Here is a 25,439-nt window from a genome sequence, read left to right on the forward strand (position 1 = left end):
TAAATTCTACTTTTCACTTTAATAGGTTTTCTTCTACTTTGTGTTTCTTGTTCTTTGAACTTTCAAAATCAAAATATCAAATCTGGTTTATGTGTGTAGTGGTCTTGTTTTGCACTTAAAAGAAGTGGAAAAATAAGATCTAAAAGCTTATAAGCAAACGTTACAAAAGAAGTATCAAAAGAGCCTAGCAGAAGTGTTAAAAGTCATGTGCATTTGACCATTACCACTAGTTGTGTGGAAAATTTCGCGAGCTGTACTTGTTGGAACAATCGGTACCGTTATAGAGTCGCGCAGCGGAATAAAATACTTAGAAAGCGTGTTACGGTCACAAATCAAGTTTAATGGTCCGTTTTAGTAAAAATAATTTTCTTTTAGAAAATTAATCAAACAGTTGATGTACGTACAATAAAATGAGTGTAGGGAATAAGAAGATCAACACATAATTTTTATCCTGGTTCGAATCAAAAGATTCTACGTCCAGTCGTTAATCACTATAAATAGTGATTAACCTTTTTCACTAAAAATGGTTTCACAAATTACAACAAATAGTGAATAAAGCAGATAAATAAACCTTCCTTCGACGAACGAACCGGAAGAAGAACACTCTGCCAACTCGAAGAGAACCGCTCCGACTATCGACAAACGAAACGCGAGCTTCTCCTATTCACGAGACCAGGCAAAGCACCTTGCTAACTCGAAGAGAGCTTGCTCCGACTATCGACACACGACACACGAGCCTCTCCTGTTCACGAGACCAAGCAAGAGAACTTGAACTATAGCTTCTGAGAACTTCCTCTGACAAACAGTATTCTGCAAGAGCTTCTGTTCAACAACGTTTTTTTTTTAATTTCTCCAAAACAAAATATATAGCCAAGTACACTGAGTGCCAAAGATCAGCTCCCAACTGCCATGAATAATAGATTATTGTAAGTGATAATCGATTATTCAAGTCCGTTACAGGTTTTCAAAAATGTGATAATCGATTATATGAAGTGATAATCGATTATTCAAGTAAGACTTGTGATAATCGATTATTGCTTAATCATAATCGATTATTGCAGTTAAAAATGCAAGTTTACAAGGTTTACAAGAATTTCCTACTACATTTAATTTCTACAAATTGCTTTTAACTAATTCTAATATCTTCTGCAACTAAAACTTCTTGTAGCATCATCAAAACAAATTTCTTCAAGATTTACCAATACTCCTTATTGGTAACAATCTCCCCCTTTTTGATGATGATCAAAAATTCAATTTTAAAAGCAAGTTTGGCTTACCTGCAAAACATACAAGCTAACAAACAACAACAAGGTTAGCAATACCTGTAATAATTTATACTTCTCCCCTTGTATTATTTTTCTCCCCCTTTTTGATCATAAGCAAAAAGAATAATGTAATAACCTCCCCCTTAATATGAGCTCCCCCTCAAAAATGGAATATATGCAAAAAATAAAAGCTCATTATATTAAGAACAGAAAGGAAGTACATGAAATTCATAAAGATTAAGAAACTAAATACCATAAAGAAAATAACATAACAATCAAACTTAGATGTTTATGGTCGTTTATAGCTGTTATGGGATGCTCCAACGGCTCTATTTTTGAAACTGTCAGCGCGATAATCGATTATGGCTCGTGATAATCGATTATCAGTTCAATAATTCTGCCCAGAATTGCATGATAATCGATTATGCATAATGATAATCGATTATCTGCTCAAGATTTTCCAGAATTGAATTTGATGCATGAATAATCGATTATGACTTGATGATAATCGATTATGAAGCGTTAAGTTTACGAAAAATGCAAAAATTTGCATAGATTTTGATTCTAAGATATGTCTAACACTCCAACCTCTCTTCTAAGTTCATAAAGTAAAGATACCCCCTTAAATATGCAATTCAAATTTAACTTTTAGCATACTCAATTAACCCACGAAATCAACAACCACTTTTCAAACAATTAAGATATCAATGATTAAGCAACCAATTTATAAACTAAAATGAATGCAACAGTAGCTTAAATGGAAATTATCACAGCTGCTACAGGTTTGATATGAAAGCATTTCAGCTAGCACAATCAGTTCAAAAAACTAACTTTGACAACACAATTTACAACTTTCAAAACAACAGCTATGATTCATGCACTCTCATATCCCAATCTGTTCAACCCAATGAATTCAACTCTGCATATAAAACAACATATATAAAAATTAAAACATCAATATGCAGTAATCAGATTTAATTCAATAACATTGTTTATCTTGGTTCAATGGATTTTATCCATGAAATATTGGCAAACCAGAATTTAAAACTGGAAAATTGACTCAAACAAGGAAATGCAGTTTTGACAACTGCTTTTAAAGACTATTCTACAGTGATTTTCACAATTTGTAATCAAGCTTTATGCGGAGCAAATCATAGCTCATATGGCATGCATATAAATAGATCTCCACAGAAAACATCTTTGAAACGGAAATGCCAATTCAATCATCAAATAACTTAATTATCTAAAAATGCCAATGAAAATCTATCAACCAACTCATTTAAATGAATATAACAGTAATCAAATAATGGAAAATTAGAAAGATAACCAGAACAAAGTGCAATAACACAATTCAAACAACACTTAGCTCAATCACATGGAGTTCGAACCAAGGCTTTGAATGCCATTTGATGGATTCACTTCCTGCTCTTAGATCATTATTTCCGAAAGCATAATACCATGGATCTCTCCTCTCCTTTTGAGAACTTAACCTGCAAAACCATCCAAGAGAGGTTTGGTGCCCACAATCTCATTTGGGTCCTCAGGGTTAGAGACAAATTACTTTATAATGGGAATCCAAGCACATTTTCCATCAGGAACATCAAAATGTTTGATTCTACATTTGTTTGAAGTATGTCCTTTTTTCATACAATAGAAGCAAAAAACACCATGCAGTTTGGTTTTTACAGTTGTTCCTTTTTCAACCCAAACTCTACGAGTTCTCTTAACTTTAGACTTTTTATGATGCATTTCTTTATTTCTAACATTGCTCCTTCTAAAAACATGTGAGACAGACTTGGTTGCTTTAGAAAGTAAATTTTCAAGTATGTCAATGTTAAACATATGATTCTTACAAGACAAGCATTCAACAGGATGTTCAACATTTGATGACTTTTTCATTTTCAAGTTGCAAATTTTATTTCTCAAACTTACTTCCTCATCTAATGCCTTCTCATATTTAATTCGCAATTCTTTAAATTCCTTTTTCAAATTTTTATGAGCAGCATTCAATTTTTCAGATTCATCAAGCAATTCAAGAAAAGCCTTTTGTACATCAAATTCACTAGTGTCAAGGCTAGAGCAACTTACTTGGCTTGTAGTGTCATTAATATTAACCGTCAAACACAAGTTGGCTTCTTCAACAGAATCACTTGAACTAGAGGTGGTTGATGCATTATCCTCCCAAGCAATGTGAACCTTCTTCTTCTTGTGAATTTTCTTTTCTTTTCTTTCTTTACTTCTTTTGTTGCTTGAACAATAAGCTTTCACATGGCCTCTTTCACCACATCCATAACATTTGAAACTTGAAGAGGAACCTTGATAGTCCTTCTTTTCCTTCAAGATTTGGCTGTCAGATGATTTAACGTTGGCCATCAAGCATAAATTTTCTTGCTTACTAGAATCGCTTGAGCTTGAGGAGTTTGATGTAGAGCATGAATTCGAACAAGTCAACTTAGCCACATTCGATACTTCATCATGAGTGACTCTTAAAAATTTCCACATTTCCTGAGCACTTTTATAAACAGATACTTTGAAAAAATCATCAATGGTTAGTGCAGATAAAATTATATTTCGAGCCTTAATATCAAATTGGGCTCTTCTATTTTCCTCAACAGTCCAGTCAAAATATGATTTTTCTATTTCTACACCATCAACTGTACTTTTAGGAATGTAAGGACCATTTTGTACGGCTTCCCAGATACCTCTATCAACAGACCCCATAAAAATCTCCATTCTCACTTTCCAAAAAGCATAGTTATCACCAGTAAACAATGGAGGTCTGTTAATGGAAGCACCCTCAGCATATACATGGTTTTGATTGTGACCAGCCATTTTCGCAAATTTTGAAAAACTATCAAAGCAAGCTCTGATACCAATTGTTGGAACAATCGGTACCGTTATAGAGTCGCGCAGCGGAATAAAATACTTAGAAAGCGTGTTACGGTCACAAATCAAGTTTAATGGTCCGTTTTAGTAAAGATAATTTTCTTTCAGAAAATTAATCAAACAGTTGATGTACGTACAATAAAATGAGTGTAGGGAATAAGAAGATCAACACATAATTTTTATCCTGGTTCGAATCAAAAGATTCTACGTCCAGTCGTTAATCACTATAAATAGTGATTAACCTTTTTCACTAAAAATGGTTTCACAAATTACAACAAATAGTGAATAAAGCAGATAAATAAACCTTCCTTCGACGAACGAACCGGAAGAAGAACACTCTGCCAACTCGAAGAGAACCGCTCCGACTATCGACAAACGAAACGCGAGCTTCTCCTATTCACGAGACCAGGCAAAGCACCTTGCTAACTCGAAGAGAGCTTGCTCCGACTATCGACACACAACACACGAGCCTCTCCTGTTCACGAGACCAAGCAAGGGAACTTGAACTATAGCTTCTGAGAACTTCCTCTGACAAACAGTATTCTGCAAGAGCTTCTGTTCAACAACGTTTTTTTTTAATTTCTCCAAAACAAAATATATAGCCAAGTACACTGAGTGCCAAAGATCAGCTCCCAACTGCCATGAATAATAGATTATTGTAAGTGATAATCGATTATTCAAGTCCGTTACAGGTTTTCAAAAATGTGATAATCGATTATATGAAGTGATAATCGATTATTCAAGTAAGACTTGTGATAATCGATTATTGCTTAATCATAATCGATTATTGCAGTTAAAAATGCAAGTTTACAAGGTTTACAAGAATTTCCTACTACATTTAATTTCTACAAATTGCTTTTAACTAATTCTAATATCTTCTGCAACTAAAACTTCTTGTAGCATCATCAAAACAAATTTCTTCAAGATTTACCAATACTCCTTATTGGTAACAGTACTTTTGCTCTCTGTTTTGTGAATTTTGGGCACTGCCCAACAACTCACACTCTTGGAATTTGGTGTTAAAAGAGTGGCTTTAGTGTCCCATTTTCACAAAGCTTGCCAAAGACAATAAGCATTAATTTCTATTATAGTAATTTTTGGTTTTGTCCATTTACTCTAGTACATTTCCTTAGGTAATCTTTTTGAGTGCTTAACCTTCTTTTCTTACCATTTAATTTCTCATTTGTCTTCTTTGGTTTTCTGGGTTTTCTCATACACAAACTCCTTTTAAAAATCCCTTTATTGTTTTAAGATATTTTCTTGCTTTTTCCATGGTTCTCTTTCTCGGTTTTTGGTGTTTTCCTTGTGGTCTAGGTTCTCTTTAAGGAAAACCAATATCTTGAGGTAGCATCCTAGGTGGTAGAGACCTTGTGGGAGCTTGAAAGTGTTGAGTGGTAGCTAAGAAGAAAGTGAGAGAAACACTTGGAAGGAAGAACAAGTTTGTGTGTATTTCTTTGACTTATAATTCAATCTTTTTAGGTGTCTTGAGGGAATCTTTGGTGCTCAATCTCATGTCCTAACGAGAACCTATAAAAACATAGTAATTTTAATCTCTTAGTTGGTAAGTTTGAGGGATCCAAAGTTCCTTCTAACCTAACCCTTTGGTCACATAGCTTAGTTTACCTGCTTTCCTTAATTATTATAGCTTAATGCCTGTCTACTTTTATTTTAAGTTTTTTCCCTTTGAGAAGTTTGGTTCAAGAGAACTTGCGGGAAACCTTGGCTACAAAAGACTTGGTTCTTAAGGAATCCATTGTGATAAACCTCCCTTTCTTGGAAGTGAACTTGAGTATTTTTTGCATCATTAAGTCTCTTAAGGAACTCCCTCTGAAACACTAAGTAATGTGTTTATGCATAGCATCTTTTTTTGAAAACTTTAAGAATGTCTATGAATCCTTCTTATGAAATTGGCAATAATTCTATTGAAGAGACCCAACCAAGTTTAAAATATATGGCCAAAGAAATAAAATCACTAAAATTTGGCAAAAGTAAGAAACCCTACGAAAAAGAAAAAGAAAGCGTTGAAAGGAAAAACTATCTTGCTTCCTTAGAAGAAGAGCTTGGAATTATTAATGAAAAATAAGACAAAATACAAGACAAGGTTAAAAAAAGAAAGAAAGGGAAAAAGGGGAGCAATTTGTAAAGATTAAGTTTTAGTTTCCTTAGTTTAGAGTGTACTAGTTGTATTTAGATAGTTCCTATTGATCTAGTTGAGAGTAGTCAAATAATATTTTCATTTTGATTGCAATGTGTAGGAGTTAGATGTTGTTTTGTTCATTTTGGTTTGCATTAATTGGTGTTCTTAAATCTAACATATTAGGATTAAGATGTTTAGTTTCATTAATGTTGATTTTAGTTTAATGTGAGAGTAATGTTGTTTGATCAATAGGTTTATGAACATTGATTGAATGAATAAGTGGAAAGAGTCAATACAAGTTCTGAAAATTGAACAAGAACACCCCAACGTGGGTTTCAAACTCAACAGGACATATTCCTAAGCACTCTTAGCATTTTTTTCATCCAATTCAATGTGCATTTACCTATGAATTCAGTTTTGTGTATGTCTTTAGCCTCCTTCGTTAATTTCTTTACATTTGTTGAATGATTTGTAGGTTAATTTTAGTTTAGGTAGATCTCCTATGAATGTGTTCTTTTAAAATCAAGTTTTCCTTATGCTCATATTTTTGTTTTAAAGATTCTTTCACTATTTGATTAATCCGGTTAGCACTTAAGTGTTTTTTAGATTGTATCATGCATGTTTAGTGTCTTGTACATCTTTAGATCATACTAGTTATAGTAATTAGGTTATGTTTCTGTTTTAGGTAGTTTAGATTTTTATTTTATTTTCTTTTATTTCATTTCATTTTATTTCTTCCTTTAAACAGATTTTAGCTTGTTTTCTTTTCCTTTTAAAATTTCATTTCTTTCATTAAATGTTTCCACCTAATTTAGATAATAATTAGTAAATAATAATAGGACTTTACTTTACTTTACATTAGTGTGGAATCTAGTTTGTTGACTTTTTGCGCAATGGAAAAATGTTTCAACAAAACCTCGTATCGTGGTTGGACAGAAAAGTACAAATGGAGGCTGCCACTTCATTAAAAGAAACATACTATGGTGGTTGAGCAAGAAGCAAAACACAATTCTACTATCAACTGTTGAAGCTGAGTATATATATGATGCACATTATTGTTCTCAACTCTTGTGGATCAGGAATCATCTAGAAGACTAAAATCATATTCAAGGTACGATTCCTATCTATTGTGATAATAATGTTGCAATTGGTTTATCTAAGAATCCTACATTACATTCACGCGCTAAGCATATTGAGGTCAAGCATCACTTCATACGTGATCATTTTAACAAGGGTACCATGGATTTACAACATGTAAATATAGAAGATCAGCTTACTGACATCTTCATTAAACCATTACTTGAAGATAGACTTAACCGTCTAATAACCTTATTGGTATGAGAAATTTTGAATGAATTTTGATTCTTGATGTTTAGTGTGTTCATATAGTGTTTTAGAGAGTCAATCGTCTAGGACATATAGTCCACAAGGACGTCATACTGTTGCATCATCTAAGATAAATCCTCTATCAAACAAATGCATCCATGCATTAGGTGTGTCTAAGTAGTAAGCCCATCTCTAGAAGTTGTCTTGGATCTCTAAAGCCGAAACCCTCTATCTCTCTCCTATTTGCCAAAATCTTATGTGTGTCAATCAAGCTATTCCCTTTCTATCAAAGCCCAAAGCTCTCTTTCTCTCCTCCGCGAAACCCTAAGCATCTCATTTAACCGCTTTTCACTCTTATTCGCTACTCACTAACACTCATCTCAAAATCTTATCAGTATTCAAGAGACACAAAATCTCTTTTCCAAATCTTTCATACTAACCACATTAAATGGACAAGACTTGGAAGAAGATGCAACATGAAGATACAACAATGAAAAATTAAAGTTAAAATAAAAAAGTAAAAAATAGTTTAGTATTTCACATATTTGATAGGTTTCGTGATTGAGAGGGTGGAGAAAGTAAATACCAAAGATTAAAAATTGTTTAAATCTAATTGGTTAAAATCTTACAAACTATTTATAATGGATGGGAGTAACATCCTTAAAACAAGACATATAATCAAAGAAAACAAATTTTATTAATATGCCACTATTAAAACAAGACATATGATTTATAACACAAATATTATCATTATTAACCTCTAACAATTGGTTATACCACAATAAATTACACCATAAAAAACTAAAGCATAAATTCCATTGTACCAACTACCTTAAAACAATAATGTTATATAAATCATAAAGTTAGATCATAACTAATACTTTATAATTTGAACAAAATAAAGTTAAGTTCTCATATTTCACCTTAGTAATAAAAGTAAATTTTGACCTTTCCACTAACATTTGATTAGAAAAATCATAATAGAAATCAACATTCTATATATTATCTAAAGATAAAAGTGCATCAATATTGTTCTTGAAAAAATTGCTTACAATTACCATAGAATAGAAAGATCATGAATACAACCCAACATTAAATTTTCAAAGTCTCAAGAAAATGGAAATAAAATCTTTTGTACAAAAGAAGAACACAAAAAAAAGTCAGAGAGACATATTCTAAGTTTCAATAACTAAAACCTTTTATATATCTATTAAAAACAAAAATTTCATAAAATTCTTGTTAAGTGAAATTACTGACACAAATACTTCCAAATCACATTACAAAAATTTTAATTTATCATATTTTACTAATAAGATACACCCATTAAAATAATTTTTGCTTTTTCCTAATAAGAAAAACTTCACTTTTTCCGTTCACTTTTTCTTTTTCTTTTTCACTCCTTAATCTATACACATGCTAGTATCTCACGTATTTTTACTAGAATAATATCGTACTCATAAATATCATAGAATGCTTACCAAATTACATATTTTCAAAATCTATAAACTTATTGAAACATAAGAGTAGAAGACAAAGAAGTAAAAAATAATAATAACAGCAATAACTTGCTTTTAAAACGGTTGACCCGACTGACATTTTATCTCACAATGTATTGACCTATCAGAGCAGGCATTTATTATCATATACGGTATACTATCACAAAGCACATGTGCAAAATGAGGATGTGCCGTCGCAGATCAGAATAAAAAAATATCCTATGTAAAAAATATACTCGAAACTGTACTTTATAAGAAAATAAAGTAAAATAGTATATTTAAATTCTTGAAAATACAAAATACACATTATTATTATTATTATTATTATTATTATTATTATTATTATTATTATTATTATTATTATGCGCAGAAAGTAAAAAAGTAGTAAAATAACGAAGCAGAAAGATCTAAAATTATTCATAGAATCGGTATTGAAAGCTATTGCCCAAAATTCAAAATCAGCTAAGACCGCATTTTGCCAATAAAAAACTCTTTCAAGCTATATTTAAGAGTAGGTTATTGTAAAACACGGTCGCTGCAATGTTAAAATAAATAAAAAGAAAATGAAAGATTCCCCATATCACTTTAGTCTAAATAAAATAAAAGTTTTAAAGCAATTTTTATTCTTATATCTTTAGAAAAAAATTAATGTTTGTATATTTAGATTTTCTTTTAGATTTTTTTAAAATCCCAATATAATTTCTTCCACTAAATCAATTATCACAAGTGATGAATTAAAACTTACTTATGTATTATCTAATTTCAAAGACAAAGAAAATGACATTAACGTTAATCTAACAAAAAAATCATATTAAATAGTTTTAAAAATGTAAAAACCATATTCAATCAATAAATAAATAGACAAAAATATATTGAATAGCCGTTACAATTATAAAAATAAAAGTTACTACTAAACCTAAAATAAATTTATACAAGAGTTTAGATTGGAGTCAAGTGTTACAAATAAAAAAAAAAAACCTACTAAAATAATCGACGTCATACTCCAACAATTAGTCTGACAAAAAAGTTATATGATCTAACAAACAAAAAAAATGTAAATATTATAAACATGGCACAGTAATTAAAAAAAAAGTAGGTCTTATTCGTATAAAAAATAAGGAGAAGCAAGGAGTTTGACTTGTCGGGCAATAATACTATTAATTGCTCCTTCTATGGTGCAATAAAGAGGGCCAAACCATACCCATCTCACCACTGTACCATGTTATTGGGATTTCCATTCCCCATTTGATGGATGTAGGATTGCAGAGCCACATCCGTCAGAATCTCTAAAAACATACAATTGACGAAATGCCTTTTCAATTGTGAGGGTGGTAGATAAGTATATATGCATGGGGTCACAATTAGCAAGACATATATTTGCACTGCCAACTCACCATTTATTTAACTCTCTGACTAACTGCTCTTGAAAAACACGGCATGTGACATACGCATTTATCTCTGTTTGGTAAGTACCAGTAACACAGCAAACCAAAATTAAAAAGGAGAAAAAAACTACAAACTTCCCTTTTTTGCAACCATTCCCTTGCATAATTTATCTGAAGCAATGTTTTTTTCTCGTTCTTTACAAGTATTGTACATTCTTTACGAAGCTTTATTTGTGACTCTATTTCTGAGAAAAGAATGGTATAATACAACATGTGTACAGTATATGCATTAGCAACTTCCAAGATCCTCCCGAATGGATTAGAAGATATATATATATTTTTTGTTAATATGGTGATGATGCATAGAACAAACACTGGGAGATTAATCACATTCTGAATCTTCTTAAATAAGTACCATTAATTGTTAATTATTGGAGCAGACAACCTATGCATATTCCAGTATAGCACCTGTATGATTGAACCCGCATGAAACTTGCAACGCTTTCACGTCTTCCCCAAAGCAAACTCTCGTAGGACTTATATAGTCCACATCACTTCCATGACCCTGAACGAAGGCATAAACGGTTATTTGTAGTTGCAACGCAGATAATTGTGCACTTAGCAATATTAAAGACCACAAACTAATCGATTAACTTAGGAGATGGATCAGTATGACTTATCAGATCCCATATTCCTCAAAGGAAATGTCTTCAATTAGAAAGCTCGCGTATGTGAGGAGCAAATTTTATATACATCCAGAAGTCATTAATAATTGTACAATTTCTCGTTAATCCAGATAAATTCTAGGATTCTTGGTTCTAATACTAGGATATATAAATTATTTGAAGCATACCAATTGTCCACTAGAAGAATGTCCATCTTCAGAGAACGTCCCATTGGAACCTCCCCAGCCCCATGTGAACACTCTTCCTTCTGAAGTCAATGAAAATTCCAGGATAAATGAAAATTCCAACAAGTACAGTGTAAACACCAAGTTCAAGTCATATGAGAAGAAGTTAAAATTTTAATGAACTTAAATAAAACATTATCAAAGAAATCTGGAAAAAATCCACAACTTGAACATTCCAAAAGAAAGCTATGTATTACACCATCAAATCTCCATAGAGAGTAAGTTAAAAAAGTCTCCAATTTCACATTCCTCACATGTATGCCCCGTGTCTCCAATAATCTAGTAAATTAAAGGTTTGATTTATAGATAGTTATTTCTTTCTCGGTATTCCACTATTTAGTACATTGCCAAAAGTGGGGCTCCGGGTCTTAGTCTTCAAAATCAGCCCATTATTGTGTGCCATGTTAATAATGTACTATTATGTTAATTTGTCCTGAATATTCAACGAGTCAAATTTCATTCCGATGGCTTTTTAATACTAATCGCACTATTTAGCCATAAATGACAAGCTATTCTTACTAATTCTTTTAGTACTAAACTATGTATTAATTCCTTCCTCATTATAATTGTAAATGAGCTTCTCTTTCTCCATTATGATAAGGGATTCAGAGATTTGGGCAATTTGGTCCAGTCGTCTAGTCTGGTCTCCCAATTCAGTCTAAGTGTTATTTAAAATAATTTACTAACAAATTCCAACAGTAAGTTATTTTTATTTGATTTTAATGTTATTGTGAGTTATTTTATTTTACTGTTTTGTTTTAAAAATATTTCCCAAATAATTAAGCAAATTTGCACATAACAATGAGTATGATTTCCTATGTCTAACCTCTTTTACTATTAGAATAACATGCAATTTATATGATAAACAAGTTTGAACATCACAAATTAAATGCATTTAATTTTCATCGGAACTAGTATTTGATAATATTGATTCTTACTATTATCTGATTTTCATTTCTTTGACAAAATCAGCTCGTCTATGACTTATTACTTGGTTAAATCCTCCCTTTTATCTTCCTTTTGTAAATGCTCTTATTTTGGGCTACACTTATTAAACTACAACTCTAATCCCCTCATTTTGATTCTATTTTAGTGTTAAGAAGACTCTCTATCAAATAGAAGAACCTTGGTAACCCAGAGAAGCAAGAAGATCAGCAAAAAGGGGAGTTTTAGAAGCCCAGGAAGCTTAAGTGCCACCTTTTAAAGCTGAGGGAAGCCATCACAGAGACTGAAGCATCCACTGCGGAATGCCCCTTACCACCACTCAGCGCTACAATCACAGAAAGGATCTAGAACAACCCTAAAGGCCAACGCTAAGTCGCAGAACCGTGGTGATGAGTGATGCCTGTGCTAATGTGTCAAAATGAGTTTATTTATTCAAGTTGTCTTAGGGAAACCGAGTCTTTGGTGGCTTAAAGGCACGACTACACTGTTTAGAGCTCATGGAGGATACTTGGGGCTTGTAAGAACATCCTCTCCTTCTTTCATCTTCCATAATGTAAGCTTGAGCTCTCCATGGCCAAACCCATCTTATTAGGGTTTTTGTAGTCATTGAACTTTCGTATACCCTACAAATGTTTTGAATATATATATGTTTCTTCCATTAAATGCTTTTTTTTTTTTTTGTACTCTTAATGCTTGCTTAAAATAGGGACGTGGATAGCTTGATTTGTGGTCTGTTAGGTTTTGGGAAGAATCTAGTGAAACCTAGACTTGAAACAAGAGATGGAATGGAACTTGAGCTTTTAGTTGTCTTAAACCCTAAATCTTAATGTAGGTCAGTTTGTTAAGTGTGGGCACGAGAGTGAAGCCGGTGAATTCTATCCTTAGCATGTCATTCCACACCATTTCTGACTTTTCCCTCTTTAAGTGCCTCCAACTATCAAACTCCACCTTTTATTTCTTTGTTAATTTATCTTCTTGCACATAATCTGTTAGACCTCTACTTGTGTATAGTAGGAAAAAGACAGTTACATAACTTAACTGTCTAGGCAGTTAGGGGGTTAGGGGGTCGATTGAGGATACCTTGTATATAAGGGAGATTAGTTGTAAGTGGAGAGTAGTTAGTGAATTCATTTGTTTTGATCAGGAACTTGTTAGTCCTGATAGGGGGAGGTTAAGCTCTCTTCTTTATGTAACCATTACCTGCATATTGAATAAAGGAGATTGTTTCAGTTCCACTTGGGTTATGTGTGAGTTTAGAGGCGTGTTTCTCATAGGTTCTTGATAAAGAACCTATCATTTGGTCCGACCTGCCGGATCAAGGAGAGGAATCAGTGATGGGAAGTTAGACGGAAGGAAGATTGGACAATTTAGAGATTATGGTGGAGGGAATCAAGGATGAGACAGCGGCGATCAGGCATGATATACAACAACTGATGAGGGTGATGGGTGGAGGTCACAATAATCAAGGAGGTGGCTCTGAAGGAAGTAGCAGCTCTGTGAACGAGAATCAAGAAAGGCGCGACAATGAGGGAATTCCCAAAAATTGGCGGAAAAGGGTCGAATTACCATCGTTTGAAGGAGTGGAACCCCATTGTTGGATCAACCGGGCCGAACGGTTCTTCGACATCCAGAAGGTGGCCGAAGAAGATAAGGTGGATCTAGCCTACATTAGCATGGAGGGGAGCGCCAGCTACTGGTTCAAGTATTGGAGGGAAAAAACCAAGAACCGTTCTTGGTTGGGACTAAAGGCGAGATTGATTAATCGTTTTGGAGGCGGGTTCAGGGGAACCGTGTATGAACAATTAGCGACGCCGAGACAGGAGGGCGTGGTGGAGGATTATATTAGGAGCCTTGAGATGTTGTTGGGTCAGACTTAGGGGTTATCGGAGGAATTGATTTTGGGTTTTTTCCTTGCTGGGTTACGCGAAGACGTAAAGGGTCAAGTACGAATTCAAGATCCGCAGGACTTGATGGCTGCGATCAGGGTCGCGAGGGATGTGGAAGACGCGATCCAACGAGCGCGCGATGTAGTGTGGAACGGAGGAAAGGTGAACTCGATGAACGTGCGAGCCACTGAGGGGAGACGGGGAACGTAACGGTGTAAACAGGGTCAGCGGGGCAGAAAGAGGAGGCGCGACTCGACGGGAGGTGTCGTCATCGGCCAGCCACACCAAGGCGGGGGGTAACGCTGTAACCGGAGGCGAAGGGAGAGGAAGAGTGGTAAGAAACTTACCTTACTCGGAGTTCTTGAAAAAGAGGGTAGAAGGGCGATGTTTTCAGTGCAGGGGTGCTTTCGCTCCCGACCACCGGTGTTCCGAGAGGAGCTTGAGAGTTTTACTGTTGCGGAGGACGAGGAGGAAGAATCGACTGAGCACTCAGCGGAGGAGGCGCAAACCATGGAGCTGTCGGCGTGTTCGGCGGAGGGCCTGACACCTCCAAAAACCATGAAACTGACAGGCGTGATCGGAGAACGGAAGGTGGTGGTCCTCATTGATAGCGGGGCCAGCCACAATTTTGTCAGCCGAAGGGTGGTGGAGGAATTGAAGCTGCCGGTGATCGCCGAACGACGAGTGGGAGTTGCAAGAGAGTGAGGATACGTTTAGGGAACACCACTGTCGAGGAGGATTTTTACGTGTTTGAGCTTGGAGGAGTAGATGTCATCTTGGGTATCGCTTGGTTGGCCAAATTGGGAGAGGTCGTGTTGAACTGGAGAGAGATGTCCATGAGATATGTAATGGGTGGTGATAAAGTGGAGATAAAAGGGGAACCAGCTTTATGCCGCCAGCTGGTGGAACCTAAGGCCTTGATGAAGATGCTAGATGCTGGATATTAATATGGGAGTTGGAGGTAGTGGAGCAAGGGTCTAGCGGTGAGGTGACAGGTGATTTGACCGCGCAGCAGAAAATGGAACTCAGAGCAGTGTTGCAGTTCCACTCACGTGTGTTCCTGGAAAGAGAAGGACTGCCTCCCCGACGTAGTTTGGAGCACAAAATTCTACTGAAAGTAGGAGAAAGCCCAATAAATGTTAGGCCATACAGATACCCATATCTCTTGAAGGATGAAATAGAAAAACAAGTAGAGGACATGCTGAGAGCGAGCATTATCCGACCCAGTCAGAGTCCATATTCCAGCCCTGTTATTTTGGTGAAGAAGAAGGATGGAAGTTGGAGGTTTTGTGTCGATTATCGGGCTTTGAACAAGGCTACGGTACCGGATAAATTTCCGATACCTGTCATTGAAGAACTGTTGGATGAACTTAAGGAGGCCAAGTACTTCTCAAAGCTGGACCTGAAAGCGGGCTATCATCAGATACGAATGGGAGTAGAGGATATCTAGAAAACGGCCTTCTGGACGCATCAAGGCCACTTCGAGTTCCTGGTCATGCCCTTTGGGCTGACAAACGCTCCGGCAACATTTCAAAGCGCCATGAACGAGTTGATGGCGCCTTATCTGAGGAAGTGGGTACTCGTTTTTTTGACGATATACTCGTCTACAGTTCCACGTGGGCAGAATGTGTCGAACATTTAAAGGTGGTGCTGCAGCGACTGGAGGAGAACTGTTGGGTCGCGAGGGTGCAGATTCAATACTTGGGTCATCAAATTTCGGCGAAAGGTGTAGAGATGGACCAGGGTAAGATCAAAGCAGTGGTGGAATGGGATGCACCGAAAAATTTGAAGGCTCTAAGGGGATTTCTAGGCTTGACTGGATATTACCGAAGATTCGTGCGGGGATACGGGGAAATGGCTAAACCGTTAACAGAACTATTGAAGAAGGGGAAGTTTGAATGGTCCGAGAAGGCCAGGAAAGCCATGGATGCACTGAAGGTGGCGATTACAACTGCGCCAGTTCTAATACTTCCCGACTTTACTCAAGAGTTTCACTTGGAGTGTAACGCGTCTGGAGGTGGTGTAGGCGTTGTGCTGATGCAGAACCGAAAGCCTATCGCATTCTTTAGTAAGGCTTTGTCAGAACAGACTTTGAGCATGTCCATCTACGAGAAAGAACTAATGGCATTGGTGATGGCCATCCAGCATTGGAGGCCGTATTTGTTGGGTAGAAGATTTGTGGTGCATACGGATCAGCGCAGTCTAAAATACCTGTTGGCACAGAGGATAACGACTTGCAGTCAGCAGAATTGGATAGCCAAGCTTATGGGCTATGACTTTGAGATAGTGTACAAAACGGGAAGCTCCAATAAAGTCGCTGACGCACTTTCACGCAAGGGCGAAGGGGGTACAAGTGAGATGGAGCTGCAGATTTTGTCAAAACCTTATTGGCATGACTTCCACAACATACTGAAGGAAGTGGAGGAGGATGAAGCACTTCAAAAAATCATTGAAGATGTCAAGAGGGACCCAGGATCACGTGCATCTTATACCTTGGAAAGGGACCGACTACACTACAAAGGGAGGCTAGTTTTGTCGACAAACTCCACCTGGATTCCGAAGTTATTAGCGGAATTTCATGTGTCCAGTACTGGGAGGCATTCAGGAGTGTTTCGAACCTATAGAAGGGTAGCCCAGTCACTATACTGGTTGGGGATGAAGAAGATGGTAACGGAATTTGTTGCAGCATGCATTATTTGCCAGCAACATAAGTATATGGCTGCATCGCCTCAAGGGTTACTCCAACCTCTACCGGTTCCGCAGGCGATATGGGAAGAGGTTAGTCTTGATTTCATTGTTAAGTTGCCCAAATCTCAAGGTTTTGATGCGATCCTGGTAGTGGTGGATAGGCTAAGCAAGTATGGCCACTTCATAGCCTTAAAGCACCCATATTCTACTCGCACGGTAGCGGAGGTCTTCACCTAAGAGATAGTTCGTTTACATGGGATTCCGATGTCAATAGTAAGTGACAGAGATCCTCTCTTCCTTAGCATTTTTTGGAAGGAGCTCTTTAAAATGCAAGGTACTCAGCTCAAAATGAGCACGGCTTATCATCCAGAAACGGATGGCCAAACAGAAGTGGTACAGGATTCTTGAAGGATATCTACGGTGTTTCTGTTCCAAACAACCGAAGAGTTGGAAGTCGATTCTACCATGGGCAGAATACTGGTATAACACAGTTATCAGGCTGCAGCAAAATGTTCCCCTTTTGAAGTGGTATATGGGCGCTCTCCACCAACTTTGAACAGGTTTATTCCGGGAGAGACAGCAGTTGAGGCGGTGGCACAGGATTTGATGACCAGGGATGAGGCATTGAGACAATTGAAGGATCATTTAAAAAGGGCTCAAGAGGTGATGATTAATCAGGCCAATAAAAAAAGGAGGGAGGTGGAGGTTAAGGTGGGAGACTGGGTCTACTTGAAGATCAGACCCCACAGGCAAGCTTCCATGACAACACGATTGCATTCCAAGCTCGCAGCACGTTATTTTGGGCCCTTTCAGGTGTTACAGCAGGTGGGGAGGGTTGCCTTCTGTTTGCAGCTACCAGAATCGGCCAGGATCCATCCCGTTTTTCACATTTCACAGCTGAAGAAAGCTGTGGGGGAGAAGAGGATAGAGAGTGAATTACCCCCAGAATTACAGGCAGATGGGCCCATGTTTTGGCCTGTAAAGGTGTTGGATAGGAGGCAGAGGCAGAGTGGGGAAGAGGCAATACCACAGGTGTTGATCGAGTGGCAAGAAGGGGGTCGAGAGGGAGCTACTTAGGAAGATGTAGCAACTATTCAGGAACAGTACCCTGACTTCAACCTTGGGGACAAGGTTGTTTCGAAAGAGGGTGGTATTGTTAGACCTCTACTTGTGTATAGTAGGAGAAAGACAGTTACATAACTTAACTGTCTAGGCAGTTAGGGGGTTAGGGGGTCGGTTGAGGATACCTTGTATATAAAGGACATTAGTTGTAAGTGGAGAGTAGTTAGTGAATTCATTTGTTTTGATCAGGAACTTGTTAGTCCTGATAGGGGGAGGTTAAGCTCTCTTCTTCCTGATAGGGGGAGGTTAAGCTCTCTTCTTTCTGTAACCATTACCTGCATATTGGAGATTGTTTCAGTTCCACTGTGGGTTGTGTGTGAGTTTAGAGGCGTGTTTCTCATAGGTTCTTGATAAAGAACCTATCATAATCTTATATTATTTAGTCCAGATGAGATATTAATCATACAATTCTTTAGTATTACTCAAGTCTCTTGTAAAACAATATTTAGACTTACCATTTTATATTACTTGAGTGATTCAGTACACTTGCCGATGACTGTTAACAGTATTCAATAAGCAACAACCATTTATCTATGCCTACGAAATAGTCCCCACTTAGTCCATCAAGAATATACATACCCATATGCTTATTGTAACCTAAAGAAAACTCAATCAAGTTTTCCATACTCTCTCTAAACTCAAGATATATGAACTAGAGACAGCTAGGTGAGTAACAAACTTCCTCCTCATTAGAGTCAACATCTAAATTAACAATGTGCTTTAGTGTAACCATCACATCTGAAGAAATTTCTCTGAGAAGTTTAGTAATAATGATTAGCATTTGGAACGGGTGGGGTTGGATATACTCCTAAATCCACCCAACTCGACTGAAGCTTAAAAAACTGGCTTGAATCAGGTATCCAGGTTATGTCCATCCTGGTTAGTTCAGATTTGAAATTGGTTAAAACCTCTCCAACTTGATCCACCTCAAATCCCCTTGAATTTATTTTTCTATCCTCATTCAACTTATTAAAACTTGACTTTTTGGCTACCTCTAACAATTGGACAATATTTACAGGAGGAATGGGTAATCTTTAAAAGGGTTTCCCTTACAAATATGTTATGAGATTGGCTAGCTTTGCTTCCTTGATATTTTCTTTGATCTCTTTTATATGGCCTTGATGAAATTATTCTTTTGTAATAAAAGAAAGCAGCCTTTACATCAATATGGCAAGAACAAAACAACTTAATGGGAATTATTTTCAGTTCAAGGGAAGAATTTACCAGAGATGGCTGCAGTATGCTTCCAACCACAAGAAACCTGGCTAACAGAAGACTTCAAGAATGGCCCTTGAACCTTTTCAGGTAGATGAATGACATCTGAGGAGCTGGATAAAAATAATTTGAAGAATTAGAACACTAACAGGCATATACAAAAAAGAACGTGAATGCCAAAAATGAGAAGGACCAATTAAGAAGTCTTAAGTATGAAACAATACCCAATGCCAAGGCACCCATTTTCATTTGAACCCCAGGTATAAAGCTCTCCAGAATCTACAGAAAACAATATAACGAAACAGTAAAGAAATGATTACAAACAAATCAACACAAGGTTAAGTTCTGAAACTGACGAATTACTTGTCAGGACACAGGTGTGGTAGCCACCACAAGCAACTTCTTTTGAGTATGGAAGTTCACTGATCAAGGATGGTCTTGTCGCATCACTCATTTCCTTTAAACGCTGAGGAATTGAAAATAATATTAGTCACTACAAGCAGAAGACATTGAGTAGAAAAAAAAAATACTAATTGCTTACCAAATTTTCAATTCCTCTTTCACCAAATACTAAAACAGAACCATCTTCTGCAAAATTTTCATCAAGATAGGGTAGAAAAATTTGCGATGAGTACTACAAGAAGGTATAAAAAAAATAACAAGATAGAAACTATAACGATCAAGTACCATCTGTACAAGCTGAACTTAGCAAACCAGCAGCTACATATTTTACCTAAACATAGTCAAGAATAGAGGCAAAACATTAAAGATCAAAGCTAAATATTAGAAGCCAGTATAACCATCTTAAATTAGAAGCAAAAAGGCAATCCATTCAACATTACACCTTGATTCCTTCAAGATCCTTTATAAGCCTTGGAGTATACTCACTGCATAATATTAAAAAAGCATATCAACACAGAAACACATAACATGAATAGCACGGTAAAGGTTGCAATTTGTATAAGATAGTAGTCAAAGCAGCTCCGTTTGATAATTAACTACAGTATCAAATAACTGTTTACATAGATATTTTTTTCTCATAAACACTTCTAGTTTAGAAATTCTCCAGACATGTTTTGAGTGCAGAAGGTATTCTTCAATATATTCTAAGTGTCCTGGCTTTGTACTGAACTCAAATTGGTTACTTGAGTAAATAAGATGGAGAAAACACAATGTAGTCAACCTACACTTTTGCGCGTTTGATTGATGTGGGTATATATATATATATATGAACTGAACTTTAAGCCTAACTCAACTCCATAATTGATGTGTGTGTGTGTGTATATATATATATATGAACTGAACTTTAAGCCTAACTCAACTCCATACAACCAGCTTGTAAAGTGAGGTTTGCACCCACTTATATACTCTAAATTGGTCTTATCTCTAGTCGATATAAGACTTTAAACATAGCTACCTCACACTGAGTATATACATTTCGTGTGTGAAACTAAACATTAATAGGTGGTCCGATAATAACATGAAAACGAATGAAACAATATGTCCAACAAACAACAAATTTTACTAGGATAGATTCTAACAATGGCTCTGATACCATAATAAAAAGTGAACTTTAGGCTTAACTCAATCCCATAAAACTGGCTTGTAAGGTGAGATTTGCACCAATATATTCTAAATTGGTCTTATCTCTAATTGATATGAAACTTCCAACATATCTATCTATCTATCTCTCTCTATATATATAGGTCACAAACAGTAGGCACTTACGTTAAACCCTAATCGTAAAGCTAGTACATATAAAGGAGTAATAATAATAATAATTAAATAACAATACATTTCAAAATGGTTAAAAGCTATCAGAACTTCCATTTTTATCTCATTAAAAGTAAAGTAGATGAAAATAAACAAATTGGCTTATGTATGTAACCACTTCAGTAAATTGAAGCAACAAAGTCAATGACAAAAACGATTAAGTACAAACCATTACTAAAAGAGAAAATTGCACCTCTTTTAGGTTCAATAGCTATAAATTCCGTATTAGCTTGGCTCAAGTTCTATATAAGCTAAATTATTAGTCAGTTTTTGTAATCTACTTTTTAAAATGAATGTTTCTCAATTAATCATGTGTTTTTCCATTTTGCTGTATCTGTTTTCTCTTATTGTTTACTGTCAGCCAATCAATGTCCCAAATATCACCCCCTACATATAGTATATATGGAGGAGGTCTGTTTTGACAACCCAAATTGCAGTCACTCAAACAAATTATTTAAGTTACCCGCCTACATATGCATCTATGTTGTCAATATTCTCAACAGCATTTTTATCAAAATGAACATGCAGCTTTCTTTATGCTTCTCAAAGCTTCTTGTTTAAGGGCATGTATGGGTGGAAATTGATTGGTCTGAATAAGGTTTTGCATAAACAGAGCGGTGATTGAATAGGTCAAAGCACTAGTTCAAGGGCAATAGTTGTCAAACCAATATTAATAAAATTAATATAATAATTAAATAATATTAAAAAAATTGAATTAAATATGTTTTAAGTTCCTAAACTTTGACACACGAAATTGAAATTTGTTCTTATTTCAAACTTTGATACATTTTTTATCCCTAAACTTAAAAAATAAATTGATATAGTCCTTTTAATCTAACTACATTAATTTTGATATAGTCCTTTTAATCTAACTACATGAATTTTTTTTACATTCCTGACTGTCAAACCACGTAAGTAGCTCAAACACCAACCTTAAATGTGTTTGACCCATTAAAATATTTTAATGCAACGGATTACAAGAACTATTGTTAAATATTTTAGAACAAAGCTGGTTTAAATATTTTTAAATAAAGTTTTAGAGGTGAATTATTTAATTTTAAATATTTTTAAACGAAACTGGTTTAGGCAGGTTTTCTGTTTCTTTGATCGGCACTTCAGTAAGACAATTTCATGGTTTCTTTGAACTGATTCTTGGTCCAACCAGCTGGTCGGATACATTTTTCAAACTAGGGGGAAAAACTCAACGTAAAACAAATTATAAACTATGGAAACTAAAACCAGAACTACCCCTGGCACGATGAGACAGAAACAGAAAAGTTTATGACAGTCCGGTTCCAAACTAGAGTAAGAGAAACCCAATGTAAAACAAATTACAAACTACGATATGATAGCCACTACTACTCAAGCCATGAGACAAAATAGAAATAGGTAGAGGTTAGAGTTTATATAAGTAGAGCCTAACTTGTTAATAATGATGTAAGTCTTATTTTTGGGTCTAAGCTGACCTTCATGATAACTTATTTAAAAGTTTATTTCATATTATGCTTAATTTATCTTTCAACAAGCCATAGGCTAGAGTCTTTAGGTTGATCAACACGTTTAATATTAATCGAAGTAAATAAATATATGATTTAATACATTATAAAAGTTTAACAAAAAAATATTTACACAAACAGATTGGTTTGTTAGACCAATAGACTTCTCCAAATATCTAAAACTTGATCTTTCTAACCAAACATACTTTTGCAAACATATTGACCTGGACCTAATGCAGGCTAAGCCCCAAGTCTCTCGTGCGATCTATCCTATTTTCACCCGTAAGTGCAAGGTAATAAAAAGGGTGAGACAATGACTATCAATCTCCGACAGAAGAATGAAAATTAGATAACTTTATAGTAAATCCTAAAAGGGCGGGAAAATGTACACTCCATTAAAAAAAGGATGGAAAATAACACATGGTTTGTTATGTCTTAAAAGGGAAACGATAAGGAGGTGAAGTGTGAATTTTTTTACCACAAAGTGGCAAGTGTTTTTTAGCCAAATCACTTGAGATCAAATGCAATTTCCTAAACATAATATAAAAACTAGCAGAGATACGAAGTAATGAGAACTAAAATTGTTCAAGAAACGAAGGGCAGAACCTGGAACTGCTGAAGAATCCTAGGATGCTTGACTCGTGGCCATGACCAAGTCTACCAGACACTCCCATTCCCCAACTAAAGGCCTCCCCACCATCTAGCAAAGATAGAAACAACAATTGAGAAGAAGATACTATAAATATATAGTGTACAACCTACAGTCATGCTTGATATGAGGGAACTCAATAACAACAATTGAGAATATATTAAGCATATTTGTGTAGAATCTACAATCAGCATGCTAAGAGGAACTCAATAACAACAATTGAGAATGTATTTGCATATTTAGTAAAGAATATACAATCAGCTTGCTAAGAGAAACTCAATAACAACAATTGAGAAAACATATATTTAGTATATTCATGATTGCTAAGCGGAACTCAATAATAACAATTGAAAAGATATGAATATCCAGTGTACAAATTACACTCATGCTTGCTGAGCGGAACTCAATAACAACAATTGAGAAGATATTATGAATATTTGGTATATCTATTGCATACCACTAATTGCGACAGTGTGCTCTGAACCCAGAGCTGCCATTTTAATGTTGATTCCATCCAAGTATTCTACTTTAGTAGGCAAAGGAACTATGTTTGGAGCCTCTACATTTCAGGAAAACACAGTTAGCTGCCATCCTTTTTTCTTTGAGCACCTTTAACAGCTCTAGAATATCAAGTTTTTAAAGTTAAACATAATAATATGAGAAGGTTCAGGAGAAAAAAACTCTTTAGGTCCATTAAATGCTAATACAGGTTTAGTTCTTACTTTTTCCAAGTCCAAGCTGCCCACTTGTGTTTTTTCCCCACATGTAAAGCTCTCCATCCACTACAAGAGAGAAAGGTGGACATGGAGCAAATTTAAAAATAGCAAGGTAAAGAATATGCAATAATTCAGAAGATAAAAGAACTTAAAGCTGTTAAATACTCATTTTGGAGGAAAAAATAAGCCATCCAATATCAAATACAAAACTTGTACGGTAAATTATTCATGTACAAAACTTGTACAAAAAAAAAATATCAAATACAAGTTTTTAAAGGTGAACGCTACCATGCATAAGCACCGACCTGTGATCGCACAAGAATGATTATAACCAGCAGAGATCTGCACAATTTTCTTCTCCTCTCCAAAAACACGAAGTGGCTCCTGAGATATCCAAAAATGGAAAATGATGTCAAGTAAATTTTCCTGGTTCCTACTTATGTCCAGAGGACATGCATTCATCCAACAATCGAGAAAAAATACTACTGCAGCAGAGATAAGTTCAACAGACAAAAAAATATAGCTAAAAAAAGCAAAACAAACCATACCACTGAGTAGTGGTTACTCTCTGAGACACCAAGCTGCCCAAAATCATTAAGACCCGTTGCATATACACATCCATAGTCTGCGAAAGGAAGACAGTACTGTGAGCCCCTACACGGACATTACGAAGACTCTTCAATAGTCATCAGACTCATCACCAATTTTATACCCCGTCATATTGTATCATCCAATCCAATAGCACAGTGATGACTATTATTACTAATTTAAACCAGTAAGTAGGAAGTTAAAGACATTCCAATTCCCATGAACACAAGAAAAAATTCATGGCATCCCTACAAAATTCACACACGAACCCCAAACAATTGCACTTCACAATACCACACAAGACTAACCCTTCAGACGTCATAATATTGTTATAACAATCAAGAAGATAACGATTCAAAATTCTGCTTTCATTAATAATGCTCAATTTAATAGATAGAATAAACAAATAAATAAAAGAAATTGGACGAAAAAACAATTTGATAAAGAGGAATGAAAAGCGAACCTGTTAAGAAGAGAGTGTGAGCACCGCCACAAGCAATGGCTTTAAGGTTCTGGTTGCGGAAGGCGGTGGAAACGACGGGTTTCCATTGCGAATCCAAGTTGCCAAGACCCAATCTGCCGTAATCGCCGTTCCCCCACAGCGCAGCGAACCTCTTTCCCGCCACGCGTGAGAAAGATCGCGTTAGAAACCCTAAACCGGAAGCTCTAATGGCGAATTTGGAGAAGCTTCGACGCCACATTTGTGGTGAGAGGAAACGGTGGTACGTGAAGAACGTTGTTGAAGTGAGAAAGAATCATGAAGCGATTAAATAAAGTTCAACAATTAAATCAATAGCGCATTGAAGAGAGAGAGCAAAGAAACATTTCATGGCTCACACTGCTGCAACGTCTGCTATGTTCTTCTGCTAATGGCGGTTAGTTATGGGTAGAAGAACCTTGTAGAGAGATACAAACACTGATTTACCATTTGAACCCTCCTGGTAAATTAATTCTTT

General features: G+C 35.7%; 2 protein-coding genes across 4 annotated transcripts; both read right to left on the reverse strand.

Annotated features, from left to right (window-relative positions):
* Positions 1-402: 402 nt before the first annotated feature.
* On the reverse strand, positions 403-9,389 carry LOC128196092 (uncharacterized). Its single transcript, XM_052875734.1, has 2 exons — positions 3,354-9,389; positions 403-2,755 (listed from the first exon to the last, which is right to left on the reverse strand). Exons 1-2 carry the CDS (start codon positions 4,095-4,097, stop codon positions 2,702-2,704), a joined length of 798 nt encoding a protein of 265 aa, XP_052731694.1. The 5' UTR covers positions 4,098-9,389; the 3' UTR covers positions 403-2,701.
* An 802-nt stretch (positions 9,390-10,191) lies between these two features.
* On the reverse strand, positions 10,192-25,373 carry LOC108332015 (ultraviolet-B receptor UVR8). 3 transcript variants are annotated; one of them, XR_008248390.1, is made up of 15 exons: positions 24,947-25,373; positions 24,444-24,520; positions 24,201-24,279; positions 23,902-23,961; positions 23,637-23,738; positions 23,137-23,230; positions 20,106-20,148; positions 19,949-19,994; positions 19,803-19,849; positions 19,625-19,727; positions 19,486-19,540; positions 19,271-19,374; positions 11,349-11,428; positions 10,505-11,060; positions 10,192-10,396 (listed from the first exon to the last, which is right to left on the reverse strand). XR_008248390.1 is itself a non-coding variant. In XM_017567099.2 (14 exons), exons 1-14 carry the CDS (start codon positions 25,182-25,184, stop codon positions 10,941-10,943), a joined length of 1,248 nt encoding a protein of 415 aa, XP_017422588.1. In that variant the 5' UTR covers positions 25,185-25,373; the 3' UTR covers positions 10,192-10,940. The 3 variants fall into 3 exon arrangements, 2 of the variants coding, with proteins under 2 accessions (XP_017422588.1, XP_017422589.1); XM_017567099.2 differs by having other exon boundaries at positions 10,192-11,060; XM_017567100.2 differs by lacking the exons at positions 19,803-19,849; positions 19,949-19,994 and having other exon boundaries at positions 10,192-11,060; positions 19,625-19,718.
* Between the last annotated feature and the right edge of the window lie 66 nt (positions 25,374-25,439).

This window comes from Vigna angularis, chromosome 4 (genome assembly GCF_016808095.1).
Source record: "Vigna angularis cultivar LongXiaoDou No.4 chromosome 4, ASM1680809v1, whole genome shotgun sequence".
Classification (NCBI taxonomy): Eukaryota; Viridiplantae; Streptophyta; class Magnoliopsida; order Fabales; family Fabaceae; genus Vigna; species Vigna angularis.